Source organism: Pristiophorus japonicus, chromosome 15, assembly GCF_044704955.1.
Source record: "Pristiophorus japonicus isolate sPriJap1 chromosome 15, sPriJap1.hap1, whole genome shotgun sequence".
Taxonomy (NCBI): Eukaryota; Metazoa; Chordata; class Chondrichthyes; family Pristiophoridae; genus Pristiophorus; species Pristiophorus japonicus.
The window spans coordinates 23,979,269-24,000,119 of record NC_091991.1 but is presented as its reverse complement, the minus strand read 5'-3'; the positions used below and the strand labels follow the sequence as shown (position 1 = coordinate 24,000,119).

At 43.6% G+C, this 20,851-nt stretch overlaps 1 protein-coding gene across 6 annotated transcripts in view; it reads right to left on the bottom strand.

The window, feature by feature from the left end:
• Positions 1–11,489: 11,489 nt before the first annotated feature.
• tmem117 (transmembrane protein 117) overlaps positions 11,490–20,851 on the bottom strand; it is a 408,913-nt gene continuing 399,551 nt past the window's right edge. For all 6 annotated transcript variants that reach the window (XM_070901596.1, XM_070901595.1, XM_070901597.1 and 3 more), the window contains exons 7-8: positions 14,977–15,106; positions 11,490–13,145 (exon numbers count right to left, since the gene is read on the bottom strand). In XM_070901596.1, coding sequence (XP_070757697.1) covers positions 12,451–13,145; positions 14,977–15,106 — 825 coding nt within the window. In that variant the 3' untranslated portion in view covers positions 11,490–12,450. The remainder of the gene's footprint in view (positions 13,146–14,976; positions 15,107–20,851) is intronic.

The following is a 20,851-nucleotide window of genomic DNA, read 5'->3' as shown; positions in this document are numbered from 1 at the left end:
ACCACCGGATGTCTCAAAGTGCTTTAAAGCCAATAAAGTGCTTTTGGAGTGTAATCACTGTTGTAATGTGGGAAACGCGGCAGCCAATTTGCCAACAGCAAGCTCCCACAAACAGCAATGTGATAATGACCAGATAATCTGTTTTGGTTATTTTGATTGAGGGATAAATATTGGCCAGGACACTGGGGATAACTCCCCTGCTCTTCCTCAAAATAGTGCCACGGGATCTTTTACATCCACCTGAGAGGGCAGACGGGCCTCGGTTTAACATCTGATCCAAAAGACGGCACCTCCGACAGTGCAGCACTCCTTCAGCATTGCATTGGCGTGTCAGCCTAGATTTATGTGCTGAAGTCCCTGGAGTGGGTCTTGAACCCACAACCTTCTGACTCAGAGGCGAGCTACTCACTGAGCCACAGCTGACACTGCTTACAGAAGGACACATAGGATGCCCACCATGTCCTTGCAGTAACTCCTCCATTAGCCCACTTTTGTTAAAAAGAATCTTGAAATGTGCCTTCAGATTAGGGCTTAAAAACTTAGGGGCCGAAATTCAGGATCTCAGAGAGACCTGTTACTGTTTGTTTGCAGCGGCCAGTTGGCAGAATCCCGTGGCCACCGCTTTGTCGTCAAATGGCTGACCCGACCCAAATTCAGATCGGGGATTTTTCGGCCTGGTCCCGATTCCGCCCGACCCTGATGACCGCCGCAAGCGTGTCATCAGAATGCGCACCACCGCTTTCCCTCAGCTTAAAAATGAACCGACCTAAATTTAGGTCGAAAACTCGTTGCCCCGCCGCACGGTGCCCCCAGCAGCTTTCTCTGTCGGTGCACCTTCTCCGCACTGAGTTCAGCCCGGCAATGCAATGGCCTTTCAAGGGGAGGGCCCACTGCCGTGGCCGGCATGTTTTTTTTTTGTCGGCCAACTTCCCGATCGGCCGTCAAAATAGTGCCCACGGGTTTGGCCGGGCCGCCAATGGCCGAATCCCCTCTTGGATGCCAGGTGGCTGGCCCGGCCGAAACTCTCCCTGGTGACCCAGTAGCTGAAGATCTAGAAAGACAGATGCTTTCCCCTTTAACGGAGGGGAGAGAGCATGGTGGCGTACAAATGCTGTGATGTCACCACTACTTCACCACTGTTGATTTTAGAGGTAGCACGTAGAATATAGTTCTGCAAAGTTCAATAAATCTGTCAGAATTGAACACTTTTGATTCTTTGGTTTTGTAAAGAAGAGAATTAATTTCCAACATTATTAAAGCTATAAGTGTGCTATGCCTAGATACTGAAGTCATTAAAAGCCATTTCTAGGGCATAAAAATCCATTAGCATTTTTTGCAGCTTCTGAAGGTAATTATCTTGTCAGTGGTGCTGACAGGCGATATTCAGATCATACTGCTTTAGAAAGCATTTAAGACATCAGTGGTGTATCAGTATGATGAGTAAGAAGTTGACTGTTTTCTTTTAATATTGTTTCATATCATAACATTTTAATAATGAAAATTCTCATAGACTGAAATATTACAAACTGACACTTGTATTAATGCAGCAACCTATCAAGTATCATTGAAATGGCTCAAGGTGCTTCACATATGACAATGTACTTTGAAGTGCCGAGATTGTTTTAATGTGGAAAACACAACAGCCATTTATATTGTATTTTTTCACAGCTCTCAAATATTTCAAACTCTTCACATACGGGAATTACTTTGAAGTACAGAGATCGTTATGTAGAAAACATGGCAGCCACCTAATATATCTCTCCGAAATGTTTCAAAGCGCTTCACATGGAGTGAATTACTTTGAAGAGCAGTGATTTAGCTTTAAAACATAGTAGCACAGAAACAAAACAGAATTGGGACATGAAGTCCCATCAGCTCGACTTAGCTAATATCTACAAATTTGGATTCATTTCTATTCTCAAATTTAAGTCATTTATACAGAGTGAAAAACTGGGCTCCCAGCACCAATCCTTGGGGGACACTACTTGCTACATCCCAACACTCCTAGGATGTCGCTTTTTACGAACTCTCTGCCTCCCAAGAACCAACCACTTACCTACACACGCCAGAGGGTTACCTCCAATTTCCATGCACTTTATGCTAGTAATTTCTTGTGAGGAGTCTTCTACAAAAAAGATATCCAGAAACTTTCTTCGAACTCAGGATTTCAACTAGGTCCATTAGATGTGAACTACATTTTGGAAAACAATGCTGACTGTGCCTAATCAGCTTATGCTGTTCACTTACTGTGACCCGGATTAGGATTAGAGAGCTATGGAAGCTGGGCCATTAAATAAATTTAAAGCAGAGATAGACAGTTTCTTAGCCGATAAGGGAATAAGGGGTTATGGGGAGTGTAATGTATGTACATAAGGTCTTCCCACCAACAGGGGGCACTGCCGTCAGAGGTCCTAGGGTCATAGGTAATCTCGTGCTGGGCCCGGTATAAAACCTGAACTTCACCTTTGTATCTTCACTTCTGAAAGCCATTAAAGACTGACCAGGTTACACCTAGTCACTGGCTCACAGTACGGAGTTCATTGTATCATTTCATACACCACAACTGGCGACGAGGCAAATACAAACCCACACAAAAGTATAGCGAGCACAGCACGATCTAGTACTGTTGGAATTCTCGAGAGATTCAATGAGGGAGAGGATTGGGGTGATTTTACGGATCGTCTTGACCAGTATTTCGTGGCAAACGACCTAAACAAAGACGAGGATGCAGAGAAGCGCAGGGCAGTTCTTATCACCGTCTGTGGCCCCACGATCTATGCATTCATCAAGAAAGTGCTCTCACCCACTCTTCCCACAGAAAAGGATTACAAAGAACTGTGTGCTCTAGTTCGGGAACACCTTAAACCCACGGAAGGAATCCTCATATCCCGATATCGCTTCTATACGCACGTTCGTCCAGAAGGCCAGGACGTAGCGGCACTTGTTGCCGACCTGAGACGTCTTGCAGGGCCTTGCAAATTTGGGCCTGCGTTGGAAGACATGCTGCGTGACTTTTTCGTGATCGGGGTCAACCACGAGGCAATCTTAAGTAAGCTGCTGGATGCGGAGACACCGGACCTCAGCAAGGTCATCACCATCGCCCAGGCTTGCATGTCCTCGCAGAAAAGTACGAAGAAGATATCGCGATAAAACAGGAACTCCACGGCAAGTACTGTGTACAAAATTGTATCGACGGCTGGCAGAGCTGCACATGGCAAGGCTTACTCAACTGTGTCTGCAAGACTGGGAGCCGCTCAAAGTTCACCATCGAGGGCCTACTTGACTGCGTACGCGAGAACGGGAGCCGCTGAAAGCCGCCATTGGGCGCAAATCTGAGCTCAACATGTTGGCGTTGCGGGGGCAATCACGGACCCCATCAGTGCCGCTTCAGGCAGTATGTACACAGAGGGTGTGCGAAGACGGGGCATCTTCAGTAGATGTGTCCGCAGCAGAGCAAGCGAGCTGCGACACACCACGTGGATGACGATCAATTCAGCGTGGATCTGGCAATGCAGCCCGAGGCATTTGAGAGCTCCGTGGAGGAAGTGTATAACGTATGTGCGTTCCTAACAAAGAGCCAAACGATAATGATGGAGGTAAAATTAAACGGTATGCCTGTAGCCATGGAATTAGATACGGGTGCGAGTCAATCGATAATGAGCCAGAGGACTTTCGAAAAGCTGTGGGAGACCAAGGCAGAGCGACCCAAGCCGAGTCCGATAAATGCAAAGTTGCGTACCTACACCAAAGAGCTCATACCAGTGATTGGTAGTGCAGCAGTAAGAGTGTCGTACGAGGGAGCGGTTCATGATCTACCGTTATGGATTATCCCGGGCAATGGCCCATCGTTATTCAGCAGGTGTTGGCTCAAGAAAATAAAATGGAAATGATACTGTATCAAAGCTTTGTCATCAGTGGATGATGATTTGTGTGCTCAAGTGGTGAGCAAATTTCCCTCACCGGGAGTTGGCAGCTTCAAGGGAGTCAAGGTGCAGATTCACCAAGGCCCAGATGCAAGGCCCATCCTCACAAAGCCAGGGCGGTCCCGCACATGATGAGATAAAAGGTCGACTCGAATTGGATAGGCTACAATGTGACGGGGTCATCTCACCGATCAATTTTAATGAATGGGCCAGCCCCATTGTTCCGGTGTTAAAGAGCGACGGCACGGTCAGGATTTGTGGAGACTACAAGGTCACGATCAACCGAGTTTTGAAACAAGATCAGTACCCGCTACCGAAAGCTGATGACCTGTATGCAATGCTAGCCGGGGGAAAATCATTCACCAAATTGGATCTAACGTCGGCCTACATAACACAGGAACTGGTTGAATCATCAAAGAAACTTATGTGCATCAACACGCACAAAGGACTGATTATTTACAACAGGTGCCTTTTTGGCATTCGTTCAGTGACAGCCATATTTCACAGAAACATGGAGAGCCTATTCAAATCCGTCCCCAGGACCGTGGTATTCCAAGACAACATCCTAGTCACAGGTCATGACACCGCCAAGCACCTGCACAATCTGGAAGAGGTTCTGCGTCGTCTGGACAAAGTGGGACTCAGGCTGAAACATTCGAAGTGCATTTTCATGGCACCAGAGGTCGAATTCCTTGGACGAAAGATTGTTGCAGACAGAATCAAGCCTACAGACGCGAAAACAGAGGCCATCAAACATGCGTCCAGGCCTCAGAATGTGACGGAGTTGCGTTCATTCCTGGGTCTTCTCAACTACTTCGGTAACTTCTTACCCAAAGTGAGCACAGTATTAGAGCCTTTGCACAAGCTGCTCAGGAAAGGAGACGACTGGGTGTGGGGTGAACTTCAAGACAAAGCCTTTGAGAAGGCTTGAAATCTATTGTGCTCCCACAAGCTACTGGTACTGTATGACCCATGCAAGCATCTAGTTTTGAGCTGTGATGCGTCGTCCTATGGGGTTAGCTGCGTACTCCAGCAAGCCAATGAGTCAGGCAAACTACAACCAGTTGCATACGGGTCTCGAAGCCTGTCCAAGGTGGAAAGAGCCTACGGCATGGTAGAAAGAGGCTTTAGCATGTGTTTATGGGATAAAAAAAATGCACCAGTACCTGTTTGGGCTTTGCTTCGAGCTGGAAACCGATCACAAGCCGCTTATATCGTTGTTCTCGGAACATAAAGGTATCAATACCAACGCGTCATCCTGCATCCAGAGGTGGGCGCTGACATTATCTGCCTATGATTATGTCATTCGCCATAGACCAGGCATCGACAACTGCGCTGATGCATTGAGCCGGTTACCGTTGCCCACACCGGAGGTGGAAACGCCAATGCCCGCAGAGCTACTCATGGTCATGGATGACTTTGAGAGTGAAGGGTTGCCTGTCACTGCTCAACAAGTTAAGACCTGGACCAGCCAGGATCCGACCCTATCGGTTGTAACACGTTGTGTTCTTAATGGGGACTGGTCGACCATCCCCAAGGAAATGGGTGCTGAAACTAAACCGTACAGCCGTCGCAAAGATGAGCTTTCCATCCAGTCCGACTGTTTACTGTGGGGTAATCGTGTTGTAATGCCCAAGAAAGGCAGGGCGAGATTTGATGGTGGATAGAATGTGTGATCATGTCATCCAGCACTTCCACCATTGAGAAACTGAGAGCCATGTTTGCCACACATGGTCTGCCAGACATCGTTGTCAGCGAGCCTGGAGTTTCAAGAGTTCATGAAACGCAATGGCATAAAACACGTGAGATCAGCCCCGTTCAAACCCGCGTCCAATGGTCAAGCGGAGCGGGCAGTTCAAACCATCAAGCTGAGCCTGAAACGTGTATTCACGGTTCCTTGCAGACATGCCTGTCATGCATACTGCTCAGTTACAGGACAAGGCCACACACGCTCACCGGGGTCCCGCCTGTGGAACTATTGATGAAGAGAGGCCTCAAAACCAGGCTCACTCTAGTCCATCCTGACCTTAACGATCATGTCGAAACCTGACGTCAACGCCAGCAGTGGTATCACGACCACGATGCAGTGTCACGCAACCTATCTGTAAATGACCCAGTGCATGTACTTAACCATGGTCAAGGGCCCAAGTGGCTCCCGGGCAATGATACAGATAAGGAGGGTAACCAGGTGTATATGGTTAAGCTCAAGAATGGGCAGATGTGCAGGAAACACATTGATCAAATCAAGCTAAGACACATTGATGAACCATAACAGTTGGAAGAAGACACCGCAAGCTTAGACGACCAACCAACTCACATCCATCAGAAGAACCCACTCAACACCCAGCGCCAAGTCGTGAGAGACTCGGAAAACACTGGGATTGTACTGAGATGGTCAACCAGGGAGCGAAGGGCTCCGGACCATCTGAACTTGTAATATGGACTTGTGCCAAGAACTGGGGGGGGAATGATGTAATGTATGTACATAAGGTCTGCCCACCAACTGCTGTCGGAGGTCCTAGGGTTATAGGTACACTCGTGCTGGGCCCGTATATAACCTGAACTTCACCTTTGTACCTTCATTTCTGGAAGCCATTAAAGACTGACCAGGTTACACCTAGTCACTGGCTCACAGTACGAAGTTCATTGTATCATTTCATAAACAGGGAGTGGGCAGGAAGTGGACCTGAGTCCATGATCAGATCAGCCATGATCATATTAAATGGCAGAGCAGGCTCGAGGGGCCGTATGGCCTACTCCTGCTCCTATTATGTTCAGCAACATTCTCACCATTGACTTATGCTCATTGGCCTGTAGTTACCTTGGATGATGTATCCCCATCAGTTGGAGAGATGGTGGTTCTTGTATTGGACTGTACAGTAGCCATCTAAGAAGTCATGCCAAGAGTGGAAGCAAGTCTTCCTCGATTCCAAGGGACTGACTATGAGTGAGTGAGTAATTATAATATTCCCATCCATATTTGGGCAGATGTAGCAAGCGCCTAAAGTGAATTCTGGCAGAAAATGTTGGAAGTGGTGGAAGCAAGCAGAATGTCTCCCAAGGAGTTTCCCAAGGCACTGCACTAGAGTGCTGTCTGGGAGCCAGCGTAAGTCGAATGGTAATTCTGGGCCTGTGTATTCCCGGTGTGCAGCTTGGACCAACAATCTTCGGACTCAGAGGCAAGAGTTGTATCAAATGAACCAGGCTGATACTTTTCAACATACTTGTATTTCGATGCTAGTTGCGCAATAATACTACTTATAGCAGCATTAGTCTGATCATTATAAAAATATTTTAAAATGTTAAATATTGTTTTACAATCTTTTACATCGCAATTGGATTTGCTCTTGCTTTAAATATTACATCAGACTTGTAGCCAGCCATGTGGTAACTTGTAACTTCTATTTAACCAAAATGTAAAGTGACATTAGTAAAGGCAACTAAATGCAACAGGGTACCAAAATGAGTTACTTCCAACATCATTACTGCAGCCATTTACAAACAAATCAACAAATGTTAAACATTTTCCAACGGGTCGGTGTAATTAAACAACACTGAAGTCAGAATATAGCTCACAGACTACACTCTCCTGGGGAAATAGCCTGTGCCTTTGAAAATCAACTCTCAAGTCAGACAGCAATTTAGTAGTTGCTGAGAGTGAAATAAGAAAAAGTACTGATGTGATAAACCAAGTTGGATATCACCAGGCTAGTAGGGATTAAGCCTGCAGATTGCAGTTTGTCCCATATCCTCTCACTTGTAAAATTGATCAAGATTGCTTGTGACATTGCTAACAGCAAAGCTCTCCAGTGAGTTGCATGCATTGCTAACTGTGAGACTGATAGCATTCCTTTCCCAGTGTGGTGCTCAAAGCTGTGTACAAGAAAAAGAATACGTATCCAAATTAATTTGGGTGCTTTGCGAACCAAAGCAGCTTATGATTAGCTCATTTTATGGGATGTGCTTTGAGTTATTGTATTGTGCAGTATCTCTAATTTGATTAAATGCCTCAAAGAAAGGAAAGCAATCATTAATTTAGACACAAAGTTACAATACTAGAGAAATAATAAACAGGTTGGTTATGTCTGTGCATGTAATTAAAAGACTGAATAAGCACTGAATCTGCCCTGCAATATTCAGGAGCTCCAGATACAAATGAGATAATTGCACACTGCTAATGCAATATGCTGATTTTATCAGCAGTCAGGACCACATTGAAATCTTAGAATCATAGAAATTTACGACATAGAAGGAGGCCATTCGACCCATCATTCCTGTGCCGGCCAAGGAAGAGCCATCCAACCTAATCCCACTTTCCAGCTCTTGATCCGTAGCCTTGTAGGTTACGGCACTTCAAGTGCATATCCAAGTACATATACACTTCAAGTGCATATTAAATGTTATGAGGGTTTCTGCCTCTACCACCCTTTCAGGCAGTGAGTTCCAGACCCCCACCACCCTCTGAATGAAAAAAAGCTCTCCTCAACTCCCCTCTAATCCTTCTACCAATTACGTTAAACCTTGGTAATTGACCTCTCTGCTAGGGGAATCAGTCCTTCCTATCCACTCTACCAAGGCCCCTCATAATTTTATACACCTCAATCAAGTCTTCCCTCAGCCATCTGTTCCAAAAAAATCAACACCAGCCTATCCAATCTTCCCTCATAGCTCACATTCTTCAGTCCTGGCAACATCCTCATAAATCTTCTTTGTACCCTCTCTAGGATGTTCCTATATCCAGAGTGAAATACACAGAATAATGTACATCACCACTGCTTTATAACAGTTGAACAGGGGATATTACAATAAGTGAATAGCTCTTTCTCATAACTGGCACAGGAATAATGGGCCAAATGGCCTCCTTCTGTACTGTAACGAACTATCATTGCGGTTACCCCACACTTGGTAGATTAACAGATTTTTAGGTGTCAGTATTTGAACAAATTTAAATATATGAATCGGGGTAAGTCATTACTAATAGTGCTTTATAAGTAAAAGCAAATGCCAAGACTTGAACAAAAGTACCATGAACTTGTGGCATTATTCAATTTGCAAATCCATTAACGTGAGGATAGGGCAGCAGCTCAGTATGTTGGATAACCATTGGTGACATGCACTGGTCAGATGTCATTCTAAGGCCAAAACCTGCCACTTGCCAATTATCTCACCCATGTTGATGGGAGTGATGCTGAGCTGAGGGCGGCTCTTGCCCAATATAGAGCAAAAAAAAGTCAGAGTGCGTCATCACCTGGCTTCTCTTCTGCATCGTTTGGCAACTGGATCAAGGTCAGCGCTGGTCAAGACCTGGGACTGGGGGTAGCAAACATTTCAATGTCACTGTATTTTTCAAGTCACACCCAGATTCCTGAATAGTCACATGCATACTACATACAATCATCTGTGGCTTAAGTGATTCAGAATCGAGCAGTTGGTATATGATGGCATGCATGTGCACACGTGCCTGTTCTGGAATACAATTACCACCTGTAAAATGCAGATAAATGGGGAGTTCTGCTAGGCCATACCAACCTTGTTCATTAAAAGTATTTGCTGTCATTCTGAAATAATCAATATAACATCAACAGGTGAATGTCAAGCTTGTGATACAAGTGTTTACCTGTGCAGACTTTCGGCTCAGAAGAGAAGACTGGAGAAATGAAGAGTTGGTCCAGTTGAAAAGCTACAGACATACTCAGACTTTTTCATCCTGATGCTGCAACAGACACTTTCAAATGTTGTGAAAAAGCATGTGATCTTCTCAAAAGGGTTTTTGTTTTTCCTTGTGGGACTGGATAGCACAATAAAATCTGGCCCCACCATTGGCATCCATGCTTTCAGCTACCTAGGCCGCAAGCTCTGGAATTCCCTACCTAAAGCTCTCGTTCCTCTTTTAAGATCCTCTTTAAAACCTACTGCTTTACTGTCCTAATGTCGCCTTTGTTGGCTCGGTGTCAATTTGTGTCCGATCACGCTCCTGTGAAGATCCTTGGGACATTTTACTACATTAAAGGCGTTATATAAATGCAAGTTGTTGCTGTTGGCTTCAAATTCTGTCCACAATTGAACATGGTTTACACAAATTGACTTTGGATCATTTCAGCCAGGTTCCCAGTTGGTGTGCGCTCCAAACAAAAAAAAAGAAACCATAATAAAGCATGAATTTCCAATCTCACACAGACAGGCTTTTCGTATGGGAAGAAAGAAAATGTACACCAGCACAAAAGATGATTCTTCTAAGGTTGAAGCTAAGCACATTTTTGGAATGGAGCAAATTAATTTTACTGTAATTGTCATGTATGCACCTGGGAATATGCTCACAGATTTGTGGAGCTGTTGCATTGTGAGTGGCCTAGCCAGTCACATGATGTTCACAAGACTCAATAAAACCCCAGTTAATTGGGTCTAGGTCATCCATGATGGGGTATGCAGTTGTGAGCCTAGTGGATGAACTAGTAATGTGTAGTTTTGATTGTTAAACCTTTGTTAATAAATCAACTAGTTCTTAATAGCAATGTGTTGCAATGAATTCTTAAGCAAGAATCCATGAAGCAAATACATTACAGCAATAAATTATGTAATTCCAGGAAATTATCTATTTGATATCTCTGAGCAGTCCAACTAAATTTGGCATTGCCCTCAATCTCCACTCTTTGCTGTTGCCAAACTTGATCTTTTGGTTACCATTTAGCTGAGTTCTAGACCTAATCGTTGTTATTAGTTGATGTCTTCAAAACCCAACATTTGGTTGACAACACTTTGCATTTCTTTAGTTCAAAGTTAACATTTTGGGCTATACCCTGAACTAAATGGGCACTAAATTCCTTGATATTTCCAACAACACGGTCCTGATGTAATCCAAAGCATGGCACTACACGATGTGTTGTACTGAGCAGGCTTTTCACTTCCAATCCCAAGTTATATGCTCAGGTATAGCTTTGACACTTCGGTTAATGAAACCTAGATTAACAATTTAATAAATCACTTTAAATCATATTCTTCAGTTAAAAAAAAAACAAGCAAGGATTGAACAAGATAAAATATAATGTAGTAACCATGATTACTGTATTTGACAAAATTAGAACATTGTCATATAAATTAGATATATGGCCGGTGAAAGGCATGGCAATGGCAAAGAATACAAATGTTATAATGTGTTGTGCTTGTATTATTTCTGGGATTTCTAATAAATCTAGCACTGACTGATAAAGGAATAATTGGATTTGTTATGAGTGAAAGCAACTTTACACGCAGCAGCAATTAGTGTCTCACTACTAGCTTACAGTTCCATCTGGTAAAGTAACTCACTTAATCAGTCTGGAATCTAACCAGTTGCTTAATTGCAAAATGAAGACAATACTTCTCATACTCAGACTGACAGATCAGACTTGGCAAATGCTAGGTGAGCAGGTGTAACATAGGGGAAAATGGTATCATGCAGAGTGAACTCTCAGGTGCCACTTTATGTGTTGCACTAAACTTGTAAACCAAAAGTTGAAAGATTGGCCGCTGCCTGAATGTGACAGAAGAACACAAGCAGAGCTTGGCAAGAGTAGCACAGCTGCTAAATCCATTTAAACACACAGCTGTATTTATTTTTGAAGAACGGCATGCATCAGAATAACCCACATTTTTAAATCAAAGTGAACGATACTTGCTTGGTAGGTCTCCAAAGTGCAATGCGCACAAGTTTAAAGGTGAACACCGTTTATTTTACATTTGTAGTTAGCATTTTTACATATATAAATACAGACAGCTGTTTGTGCTTTAGTATACGGTACTGCAATGCAATTCTCATTGTGAAATAGATCCTCTTCATACACAGTGGGCCACACACAGCAACATTGTCTCCTCCCCATCATCTTCATTGCTTTCCTTGGCAGGCAGCCAGTTCACCAGAATTAAAAGATTAATCAACACTACTTCTTTCATGTGCAGTTCAGCTGTCAATACTATCTGCACCATAACCCATTAAGCTTTGGAATCACCTCGTCATAACTAGAACACTCCCAACAGCAATTCTGCCTCAGAAGAATGCAGCGTTACATGAGCAAAAGCCCAGTGGTCTTCTCAGGCAATCCCATTAGAGAATCAGGAACTGCAAATGTTTTTATTTTGTGAAGGTGAAAATCTAGCATTTTTTAAAAATACCTCGAGACAATAGTACAAAATGGAACTTCTCAAGGCACAACTAGTACAGTATTTATCATTTTACTCTTATGTTAGAGATGAATACTATATTACAGTACAATTTAATACAGCATTGACACAAATCATGTGCTATTGCAAAAGGCAAGATATAAAGGAATGTCTAGGTGTAGGCACAATATTATGCTTTTCAAAAAATAAAAGTGACTTCTGTCCCACTGCAGAACCACCACCGACATAGTCTTGTTAGTTTGTTTTTATTTAAATCTAGGTCAGTAATTTTTAAGTCAAAATGACACTGTAACACAAAATGTATAAAGATCTATAAATGTGTAAAAATGAAAAGGTAAAATCCTACTTAAGGCCTGTGCTTGTTTTAAATTTAAGTTGGAACATCTTTGTCAGGTAACGTTTTTGCCGCTGGGTCAGAAAGAACAATAGGGGAGATGGGTTCAGTGTCTGGCCTCGTGTCATGTACACTGTTACTCTGTGACTCCTGGAGGAAAGTGTCCTGGTCTTCAGCGGATGAGGTAGAGGTAGTACTGTGTACAATAGCTGTTGCCACCTCTGCTCCTCTGGACATCGATGGTTCATCAGTTATAGTCACAGGCTTTTGTGCATCTTCTGCAGACTCGTTTAAATCTTTGCTAAATTCAGATGGTGATTTCCTTTTGATCTTTACATACAAATTATCTTGTTTGTCCTTAATTAATTCACTTTTCTGGAATCTTCCAAAAAACCAGATGAAGAACCCAAACAAGATAAATGCCAAGATGCTTGGGACAAAAGCAAGACACTTGACCCCAAGTCTGGCACCTACATACCTGCTGTGCAAAAACATGTCATTGTGGGCATAGGTTCTGTTAGTCAGTGGGTTAATATTGGTGGACCTCCATTCCCAGCTTAGAGTAGTTTTGTTTAAATCCTTTAATGTCTCCGGATCGTCTACTGTATAGATTTTCTGCCCAGGCCCCACATACTGGCCATATTCAGGCGGCTGGTAAAATATCTGGTTCTTCCACATATTCAAGTCCAAAATTAATACAAGAAAGATGATGCCATAGTTAAACCATTTACCTGTAAATAAATGTGATAAATACTGTAAGAATCTGATAGGAAGCTTTGCTCAGTCAAAGAATTGCCTTCAAAATTCACAACACAAAAGAGTATTTCATTTTTTTTGGGGGGGGGGGGGGGTGGCAGGGGCAGTAAGACAGTTAGAGGTGTAAGTGGGATTAGACTGGATAACCTCTTGTTGGCTGGCGCAGATATGATGGTAAGTACTGCAGGGAATCGAATACGGCCAGGGTGATCTCCTAGACTAGTTTTGATTGCCTGGATGGGTCGGAGAGGAATGTTCCCAGATTTTTTTTCCCCCAATTGGCCTGGGTTTTTATCTGTTTTTTTGCCTCTCCCGGGAGATCGCATGGTTCCAGTTGGGGTGGAGTGTAGAATGTTGCGGTGCAAGGCGTGTCGCAGTTGTGTGAGGCGGACTGGTTGGGCCAGATGCTCTTTACTTTCCCGCCATTGTTCACAGGTTTATATGTAACCTCAGGGCTGCTGACCGAGGGTCGTGTGGCTTTTTGTCGGCCGGCGTGGACACGATGAGCCGAAATGGCTTCCTTCTGTGCTGTAGATTTCTATGTTTCTATGTTTATGTAAAAATATATAGTCCCCAATAAAATGTTCCACCAGAAACATGAACGTGCATTAAAAATTAAGGGCCCGAATTTGATGAAGGCTTCTGCCCGCCCTCCCCCTGCCCAAAGGACTGCCGAGGTACCTGACGGTACTTTGAGCGGGGTTTTCATCGGAGAGGTCCCTCGAAGGTCGGGGGCAGCAAATGAGTGACTTACGCCGCCAATCTGGGCAGCAGCCGGCGGGAGGTTTCATTCTCGGCGGCAAAGGCACTTGCCGTCCAAGTGCCGCCGAGGATGGAGTTGGGCCCATGGAGGGCCGAAGAGCCGAAAAGCAAAAGCATTAAAAAAACATTTTTTAAACCATCTGAAGACCTTCAGGGCACCCCATCGAGGTAAGTCTTTGTAAAGGAAAAAAATTACAAAACGTGTACTAACCTTTTTCCCCATCTTCCTACCTACCGTCGGGGACAGACCAGCCTCCAGCCAGTGGTCCACCCCCTTTTCTGCCGTCGACCGCCACCGACTCCCATCTGCATCAATATGGCAGCTCGGCAGGCGGGAGGTCAGTTGCACGACTCGGCCGTCCGCTGACATTGACAGGCGCTTCCCAGCGGCTCTCTCCTCCCACCCGCTCCAGCCTGCTTCAGGTCACTTCGAAAATGGCACTGGGCGAATGTCGGTGGCAGTCGGCGACAGTGGGCGATAAGTTCTTCAATTTCGGGCCCTTAGAGTTCTGACGAAAGGTCATTAACCTGAAACATTAATTCTATTTCGCTCTCTGCAGATGCTGCCTGACCTGTTGAGTGTTTCCAGCATTTTCTGTTTTTGTTTGAGAATTCTAGCATTTGCAGTATTTTACTTTTGTATATTAAAGATTTCGAGCTTTCCTCTTTTAGATTTTGAACTAAGTCACATAAGGTTCTAAAGTTCCTAATTACTAAAAAAATTATTTATCTTTGGAGAACTTTGTGCATCAGGCAAACATCTTTAGGTACGAATGGTGCCAAACAGAAAGTATAAAGTCTTTTGACATTCATATGCTCTGCAACATTTTTGTCTTTTTACTAGAATACTCGTCAACTCTCGTGGTGTCATGCACAGGACAGGTATAGTCTTCAGGGGAAGTGAGGGTTAGCAGGGTGAGCAACAATTGGACTAAGGCACACAGGCATAATTCAGTTCCCGTTTTAAACTCATACATTCTGTCCTTACTTTTACATTTCCATTATAAATTCCTATGTGCACTATTTCATATCTATGCCTCTCACCTGTGATACAAATGAGGTATTCTTTCTTGAATATCTTCTTGAAGTGAGGCAGTCTTAATTGAATATGTGAGGTGGGAAGACCAGGAAGGTTGATTTCCAAATTTCCCATAAATTGTGGAAACTCCCAATCCTAACAAAAAAAACCCACAAACTTTTCAACAAGTTATTGAATAATACAATTTAGTGATAAATGAGAAACCTACTGACTAATTGTATCATAATGTGCTTGTATTAAACATGTTAAAATAGGAGATGACCTATCCCTTTTGTTGTTACATCTGCATTCTTTTTCTTGTGAAACTGATATTCCTCAATGTATCACCTATTTGTATTATAAAGTATAAAGGAAACAGAACACTTTTTACTGTATATATTATTGCCAATCTATTGCTCCACTGGTTCATTACACGCCTTGTTCAATGACACCAACAAATGAATTTTAGCCCAAAGTCTCAACCAACGTATCCATTCTATTTGAAACCACAACTTTGTCATTTCAGCATATTTTTTCATTGTGCATCATGTTTTTCAAGTATTTAACGCATACTTCCAGGATCACTGAACAATCTAAATCATCAAACTGCAATTTAATTTTCTTCATTTTTATTCTCTGCTTATGGTCAAATCAACGGTTGGCCTCTGTTTTACTTGATAAATGGCTTGAGGCCATTTTTATTACACAGCCTCCACACAAAATGGAGATGCCAGCACTCAGCCCACCAGTCAAAATTGCTGCTGTGTTATGCCGAACTCCTCTTTGCGACTGGTGATGCAACTTTATGCTTGGCTACAATTAAATGTGCTACCCAATGGCATGCAGATTAGTCGCAACAAGATTCAAGGTGTAGCAGTGCCAGGCAACCCTGAAGCCATCCCAAAACTCCATATGAGAGCAACCTCTGTTGGCATATGCTCCCCCTTACTGAGAGAGTGGCAGCACCTCACTGACAAACTACCTTTTCCTCAGGGAAGGCCGAGAGCACCAAGACAGCTCTTCGGCTGATTGAACAACCAGGTAAAGAAAACAGACAGTGTGAGGAAAATGAACATATCGTGAAATACTACCCACTACGTGTTACATTATTGTCTAAGCTATTAAACATGACAACCTGACCTTAAACCCTTCTTCCTGTGTCATCCTTACCTAACAATGCTATAAGCCTGGAAATAACTGCAAGCAATACCACGGTACAAAAGCTTAACAAATTTGTATCAAGTTCCTCTCTCTCGCTATTTTAATAGAGGCATTACCTCATTTAAAATAAATAGGTTAACACCGCCATTAAAATGAAAGAGGAAATTGATACAGGCTTGTTTAGCATCCATAAGGCTGAAGGGATTTAACCTCGTCAGCTGGGCTGAGAAAAAATAACAAGCCGAAGGATAAGCAAACACATCTCTGCCCTAGAGCTAGAAATTGTGCATCACTACAAGTTACTACATCCAACCAAAGACTTGCTGACCCTTTTGTTTTTTACCAATGGCCAATCTGGGAACTCCAACCCAGCAGAGGTTCCTACAGCACAGGATGAGCTTTGCTGCAATATGGTTGTCGCCTCTATTGTCTTCTGCAGCAACGTTTGATTTTTTACCCCTCATCTGAGATTACTATTTGAACTTAATCAATTAAACTCTTTTCAGTGGACCTGCTCCGAGAAGTTTCTGTCAGAAGCTCATGTGTTGACATGAATTTTTCTGATGTTTTTATCCCAGGAGTTTACACATTAGAATCTCTGCTGCTGGGCCCATAAATCATGTTGTTAATTTTCCACAGACCAGAAAAGCAAGTGTGCATGCAAACTACGATCCTCGGCCTACAGGAGGGACATGAAATAAATCTGACCAATATTTTGACAATCTTATTTTATAGATCATAAAGAATGAATTTGGAAACAGTAAAATACAGCCTTACTCACTTTCAATCTTAATGACAGGGTCCCTTTCAGCTTTCAACATTGCTGTATTATTTCTACATGGAACCATCATCTTATTTTGTTTACTATCATCATTAGCTATGGCTAATGATTCTCCTATAAACAGGCCTTTCAAAATCAGTACATACTAAATTAACAAGCTACGAGCCATAATAATGAATATTTAGAATCCATGACAAGAATAAATAATTTGTCATCCAATCTTATGAACAAATGAGAACAACTAATAGTAATAAAATGCTATTACAGTTGGCAAAACTATTTCAAATGAATGAGCAGATAAAGCCATCAATTACTTTAAGAAACTGGACCTAAAATACTGAATATAGATGGAGGAAGTACTTGATAATGGTTCAAATGAGTTTAACAACTAAGACTTGGTTGCATTAACTGAAGATCAATGTATTGATCACTCAGAGCACGTCTCGTTCCCAAGTGCCCGGTGATGTTTTCCTACATTAAAGGTGCTGTATAAATGTAAGTTGCTGCTATTGTTGTTACTGTTCACATGGCAACATAGATTTTTTTGGTTGGGGGATGCTTGACCGGAAGTCAAGGCAGCATGTGAAAAAGACCCACCCAACTTCTTGTACGATGAACCCACAATTATTTCTGGGACCGGCCTCAATATAATATTGTGTCTGAGCTTCGAGAGTGGAAAATGCCTGTGATTAGGAGCTCACATTGGTAGTTAGAAGTCAGGCGTTGCATCAGAATTTAAAGGGCTACAGTTGCTCAAAAGGACAGGCATGGCAATTTACAGATTTGCATGCCAGCAAGCTTTTTTTTTAGAAAAAGACCATCTGTAAAAGGAATGCATGAAGCCAGAGTAGCCCATTTCTTGGATAGGATCATTGAATGTTTTCTGCAGAAAGTAAGAACATAGCAGTACCCCAAGAGCAGCAACTAAGGGAATGATAAGAGGTGATTCTTATCACCTGGGTCCCTAAGTGGACCTGAGTCCATGATCAGATCAGCCATGACCATATTAAATGGCGGAGCAGGCTCGCGGGGCCACATGGCCTACTCCTGTTCCTATTTCTTATGTTCTTATGATAAGTAGTGTGAATATCCCCTTCATCGTACAATACACTTGCAAGTAGTACGAGAAGCAATTTAATGATCTTACCAGGTCAGCTGAGGTAGAAGAACCCATCATTATATTTCATTAATAGTGTACTAAGCATGTATAGCACGTAAAATTATCTTCCCCTCACACTATGTGAACTGCTCAGTAATGTGCACTTTGCACCCTGAGCTTCTGGAAGTGTTCCTTCACTCACAACCTTGTGTATTCAGCCCAAATGAATCCTTTCATCTAACGTAGCTGAATGTTAGCTGACATTGTTAACGGTTCTCTTTCCTCAGGTAGTCTCTCCCTCTCCCTCAAATCTGCCATCATCACCCCTCTCCTCAAAAAAACAACCCTCGACCCCTTTGTCCTTGCAAACGACTATCCCATCTCCAACCTCTTTCCTCTCCAAAGTCCTTGAACATGTTGTCGCCCCAAATCCGTGCCCACCTTTCCCGCAATTCTATGTTTGAATCCCTGCCACAGTACCAAAACGACTCTCATCAAAATCACAAATGACATCCTTTACTGTGACAAAGGCAAATTATCACTTCTCGTCCTTCTTGACTTGTCTGCAGCCTTTGACACGGTTGACCACTCTATCCTTCTCCAACGCGTCACCACTGTCGTCCAGCTGGGTGGGACTGCACACGCCTGGTCCCACTCTTATCTATCGAATCATAGCCAGAGAATCACCCGCAATGGTTTCTCTTCCCATCCTCGCATCATTACCTCTGGTGTCCCCCAAGGATCTATCAATTTGCACATGTACCTGATGAAACAAAGCTCTACCTCACTACCACATCTCTCGACCCCTCCACAGTCTCTAACTTGTCAGACTGCTTGTCTGACATCCAGTTCTGGATGAGCAGAAATTTTTTCTAATTGAATATTGGGAAGACCGAAGCCATTGTTTTCGGTCCCCGCCACAAACGCCGTTCCCTAGCCACTGACTCCTTCCCTCTCCCCAACTTCTGTCTGAGGCTGAACCAGACTGTTTGCAAACTTGGTGTCACATTTGACCCTGATATGAGCTTTCAACCACATATCCACAACATAATTAGGACCGCCTATTTCCACCTTCGTAATATCGGCCATTTCCGCCCTTGCCTCATCCATGCCTTTGTTACCTCTAGACTTGTCTATTCCAATGCACTCCTGGCTACATTCTACCATAAACTAGAGGTGATCCAAAACATGGCTGCCCATGTCCTAACTCGCACTACGTCCCGCTCACCCATCACCCCTGTGCTCGTTGACCTACATTGGCTTCTGGTTAAGCAACGCCTCGATTTCAAAATTCTCATCCTTATTTTCAAATCCCTCCATGGCCTTGCTATCTCTGTAATCTCCTCCAGCCCCACAACCCCCCCCCCCCCGAGATGTCTACACTCCTCTAGTTCTGCCCTCTTTGGCATCCCTGATTATAATCGCTCAACCATTGGTGGTCGTGCCTTTTGTTGCCGAGGTCCCAAGCTATGGAACTCCCTACCTAAACCTCTCTGCCTCGCTATCTCTCTTTCCTCCTTCAAGACTCTCCTTAAAACCTACTTCTTTGACCAAACTTTTGGTCACCTGCACTAATTTCTACTTAAGTGGCTCAGTGTCAAATTTCTCATTTCAGAATACTCGTGTGAAGCGCCTTGTGACGTTTCACTACATTAAAGGTGCTATATAAATGCAAGTTGTTGTTGTTGTTGAATAGTTTATGCATCTGCTTGCACATTTACAGGCCCACCTGAAAATTGCATCAGGCAGGCCTTGGGCATCAATGAGCTGGCCGAGGTGCCACTTCCACATTCAACAGCCAGCCACCATTTTTCAGCCGAGAAATAGATGGCCCGCAGTTCAAAATCACCCCCACTGAATCTAGAGCTGACGAGAGAGGAATAACATTACCACTTTCATATTTGAAAAAAAAAACAATGTTATGTTGATTTTGAAAATTAATAGATTGTAATTATTCCCATGGAATCTGTATCCTCCCTCTCTTTCCCCTTCTTCTCCCATGCCAACTTTTAGGAGGTCCCAGGTGGAGCACCTTCAAATCCAATGACGTTCACTTGTAGTCACAGCGCCGACACCCCCAACCTAGGAGGGAACACCTGAGGAGGAGCAGAACTTAAAAGCAGCGAGCAGCCCAGGCACCACAGGGAGCAGCGTGAGCAGGTAAGAGCGGGCGACAAAGGAGAACAGGGCAACTACATTTGACGTCACAGGAAAGCAGGGAAGTGATTGGTTGGTGAGTTTTTATCTCTCATTTTTCTTGCTTTAAATTAAGGGCCATAGATTGGGGGTCAGGATTAATAACTAAAAACTAAATCGAACTAATTAAATACATTAGAGATGGCAGGACAGGCGATGTGTTTCTGCTGTTGCATGTGGGAGCTGGTTGACCACATTTTGCTCCATCGCGACCACATCTGCAGCAAGTGTCTGCAACTCGAGGAACTTCGGCTCCGTGTTGATGAGCTAGAATCCAAGCTGCAGACACTACGACCAATCAGGGAAGGGGAGGGTTACCTAAACGCTGCGATCCAGGAGCTAGTCACAACAATTAGATTAATTAATTCAAATTCGATCCGTGGTCAGGGACAGGAAGGTGCGACTATGAGTGTGGAAGGTATGGGGACTCAGGATACAATGACAGAGGAGCCTCAGCCCTTGCTCTTGTCCAACAGATTTGAGGTTCTTATTCCCTGTGTGGACGAGAGCAGGGACTGCAGGGAGGGTCAGCAAACTGACCATAGCACCGTGGTACAGGGGGCCATTTAAGTGGGAGGAGTAAATGTTATGTATCTGTAAAGCATGCACTCCCATGTTCCACTGGATGATCACTGCAGCCGACCGAATTCCAAACGGGCATCTG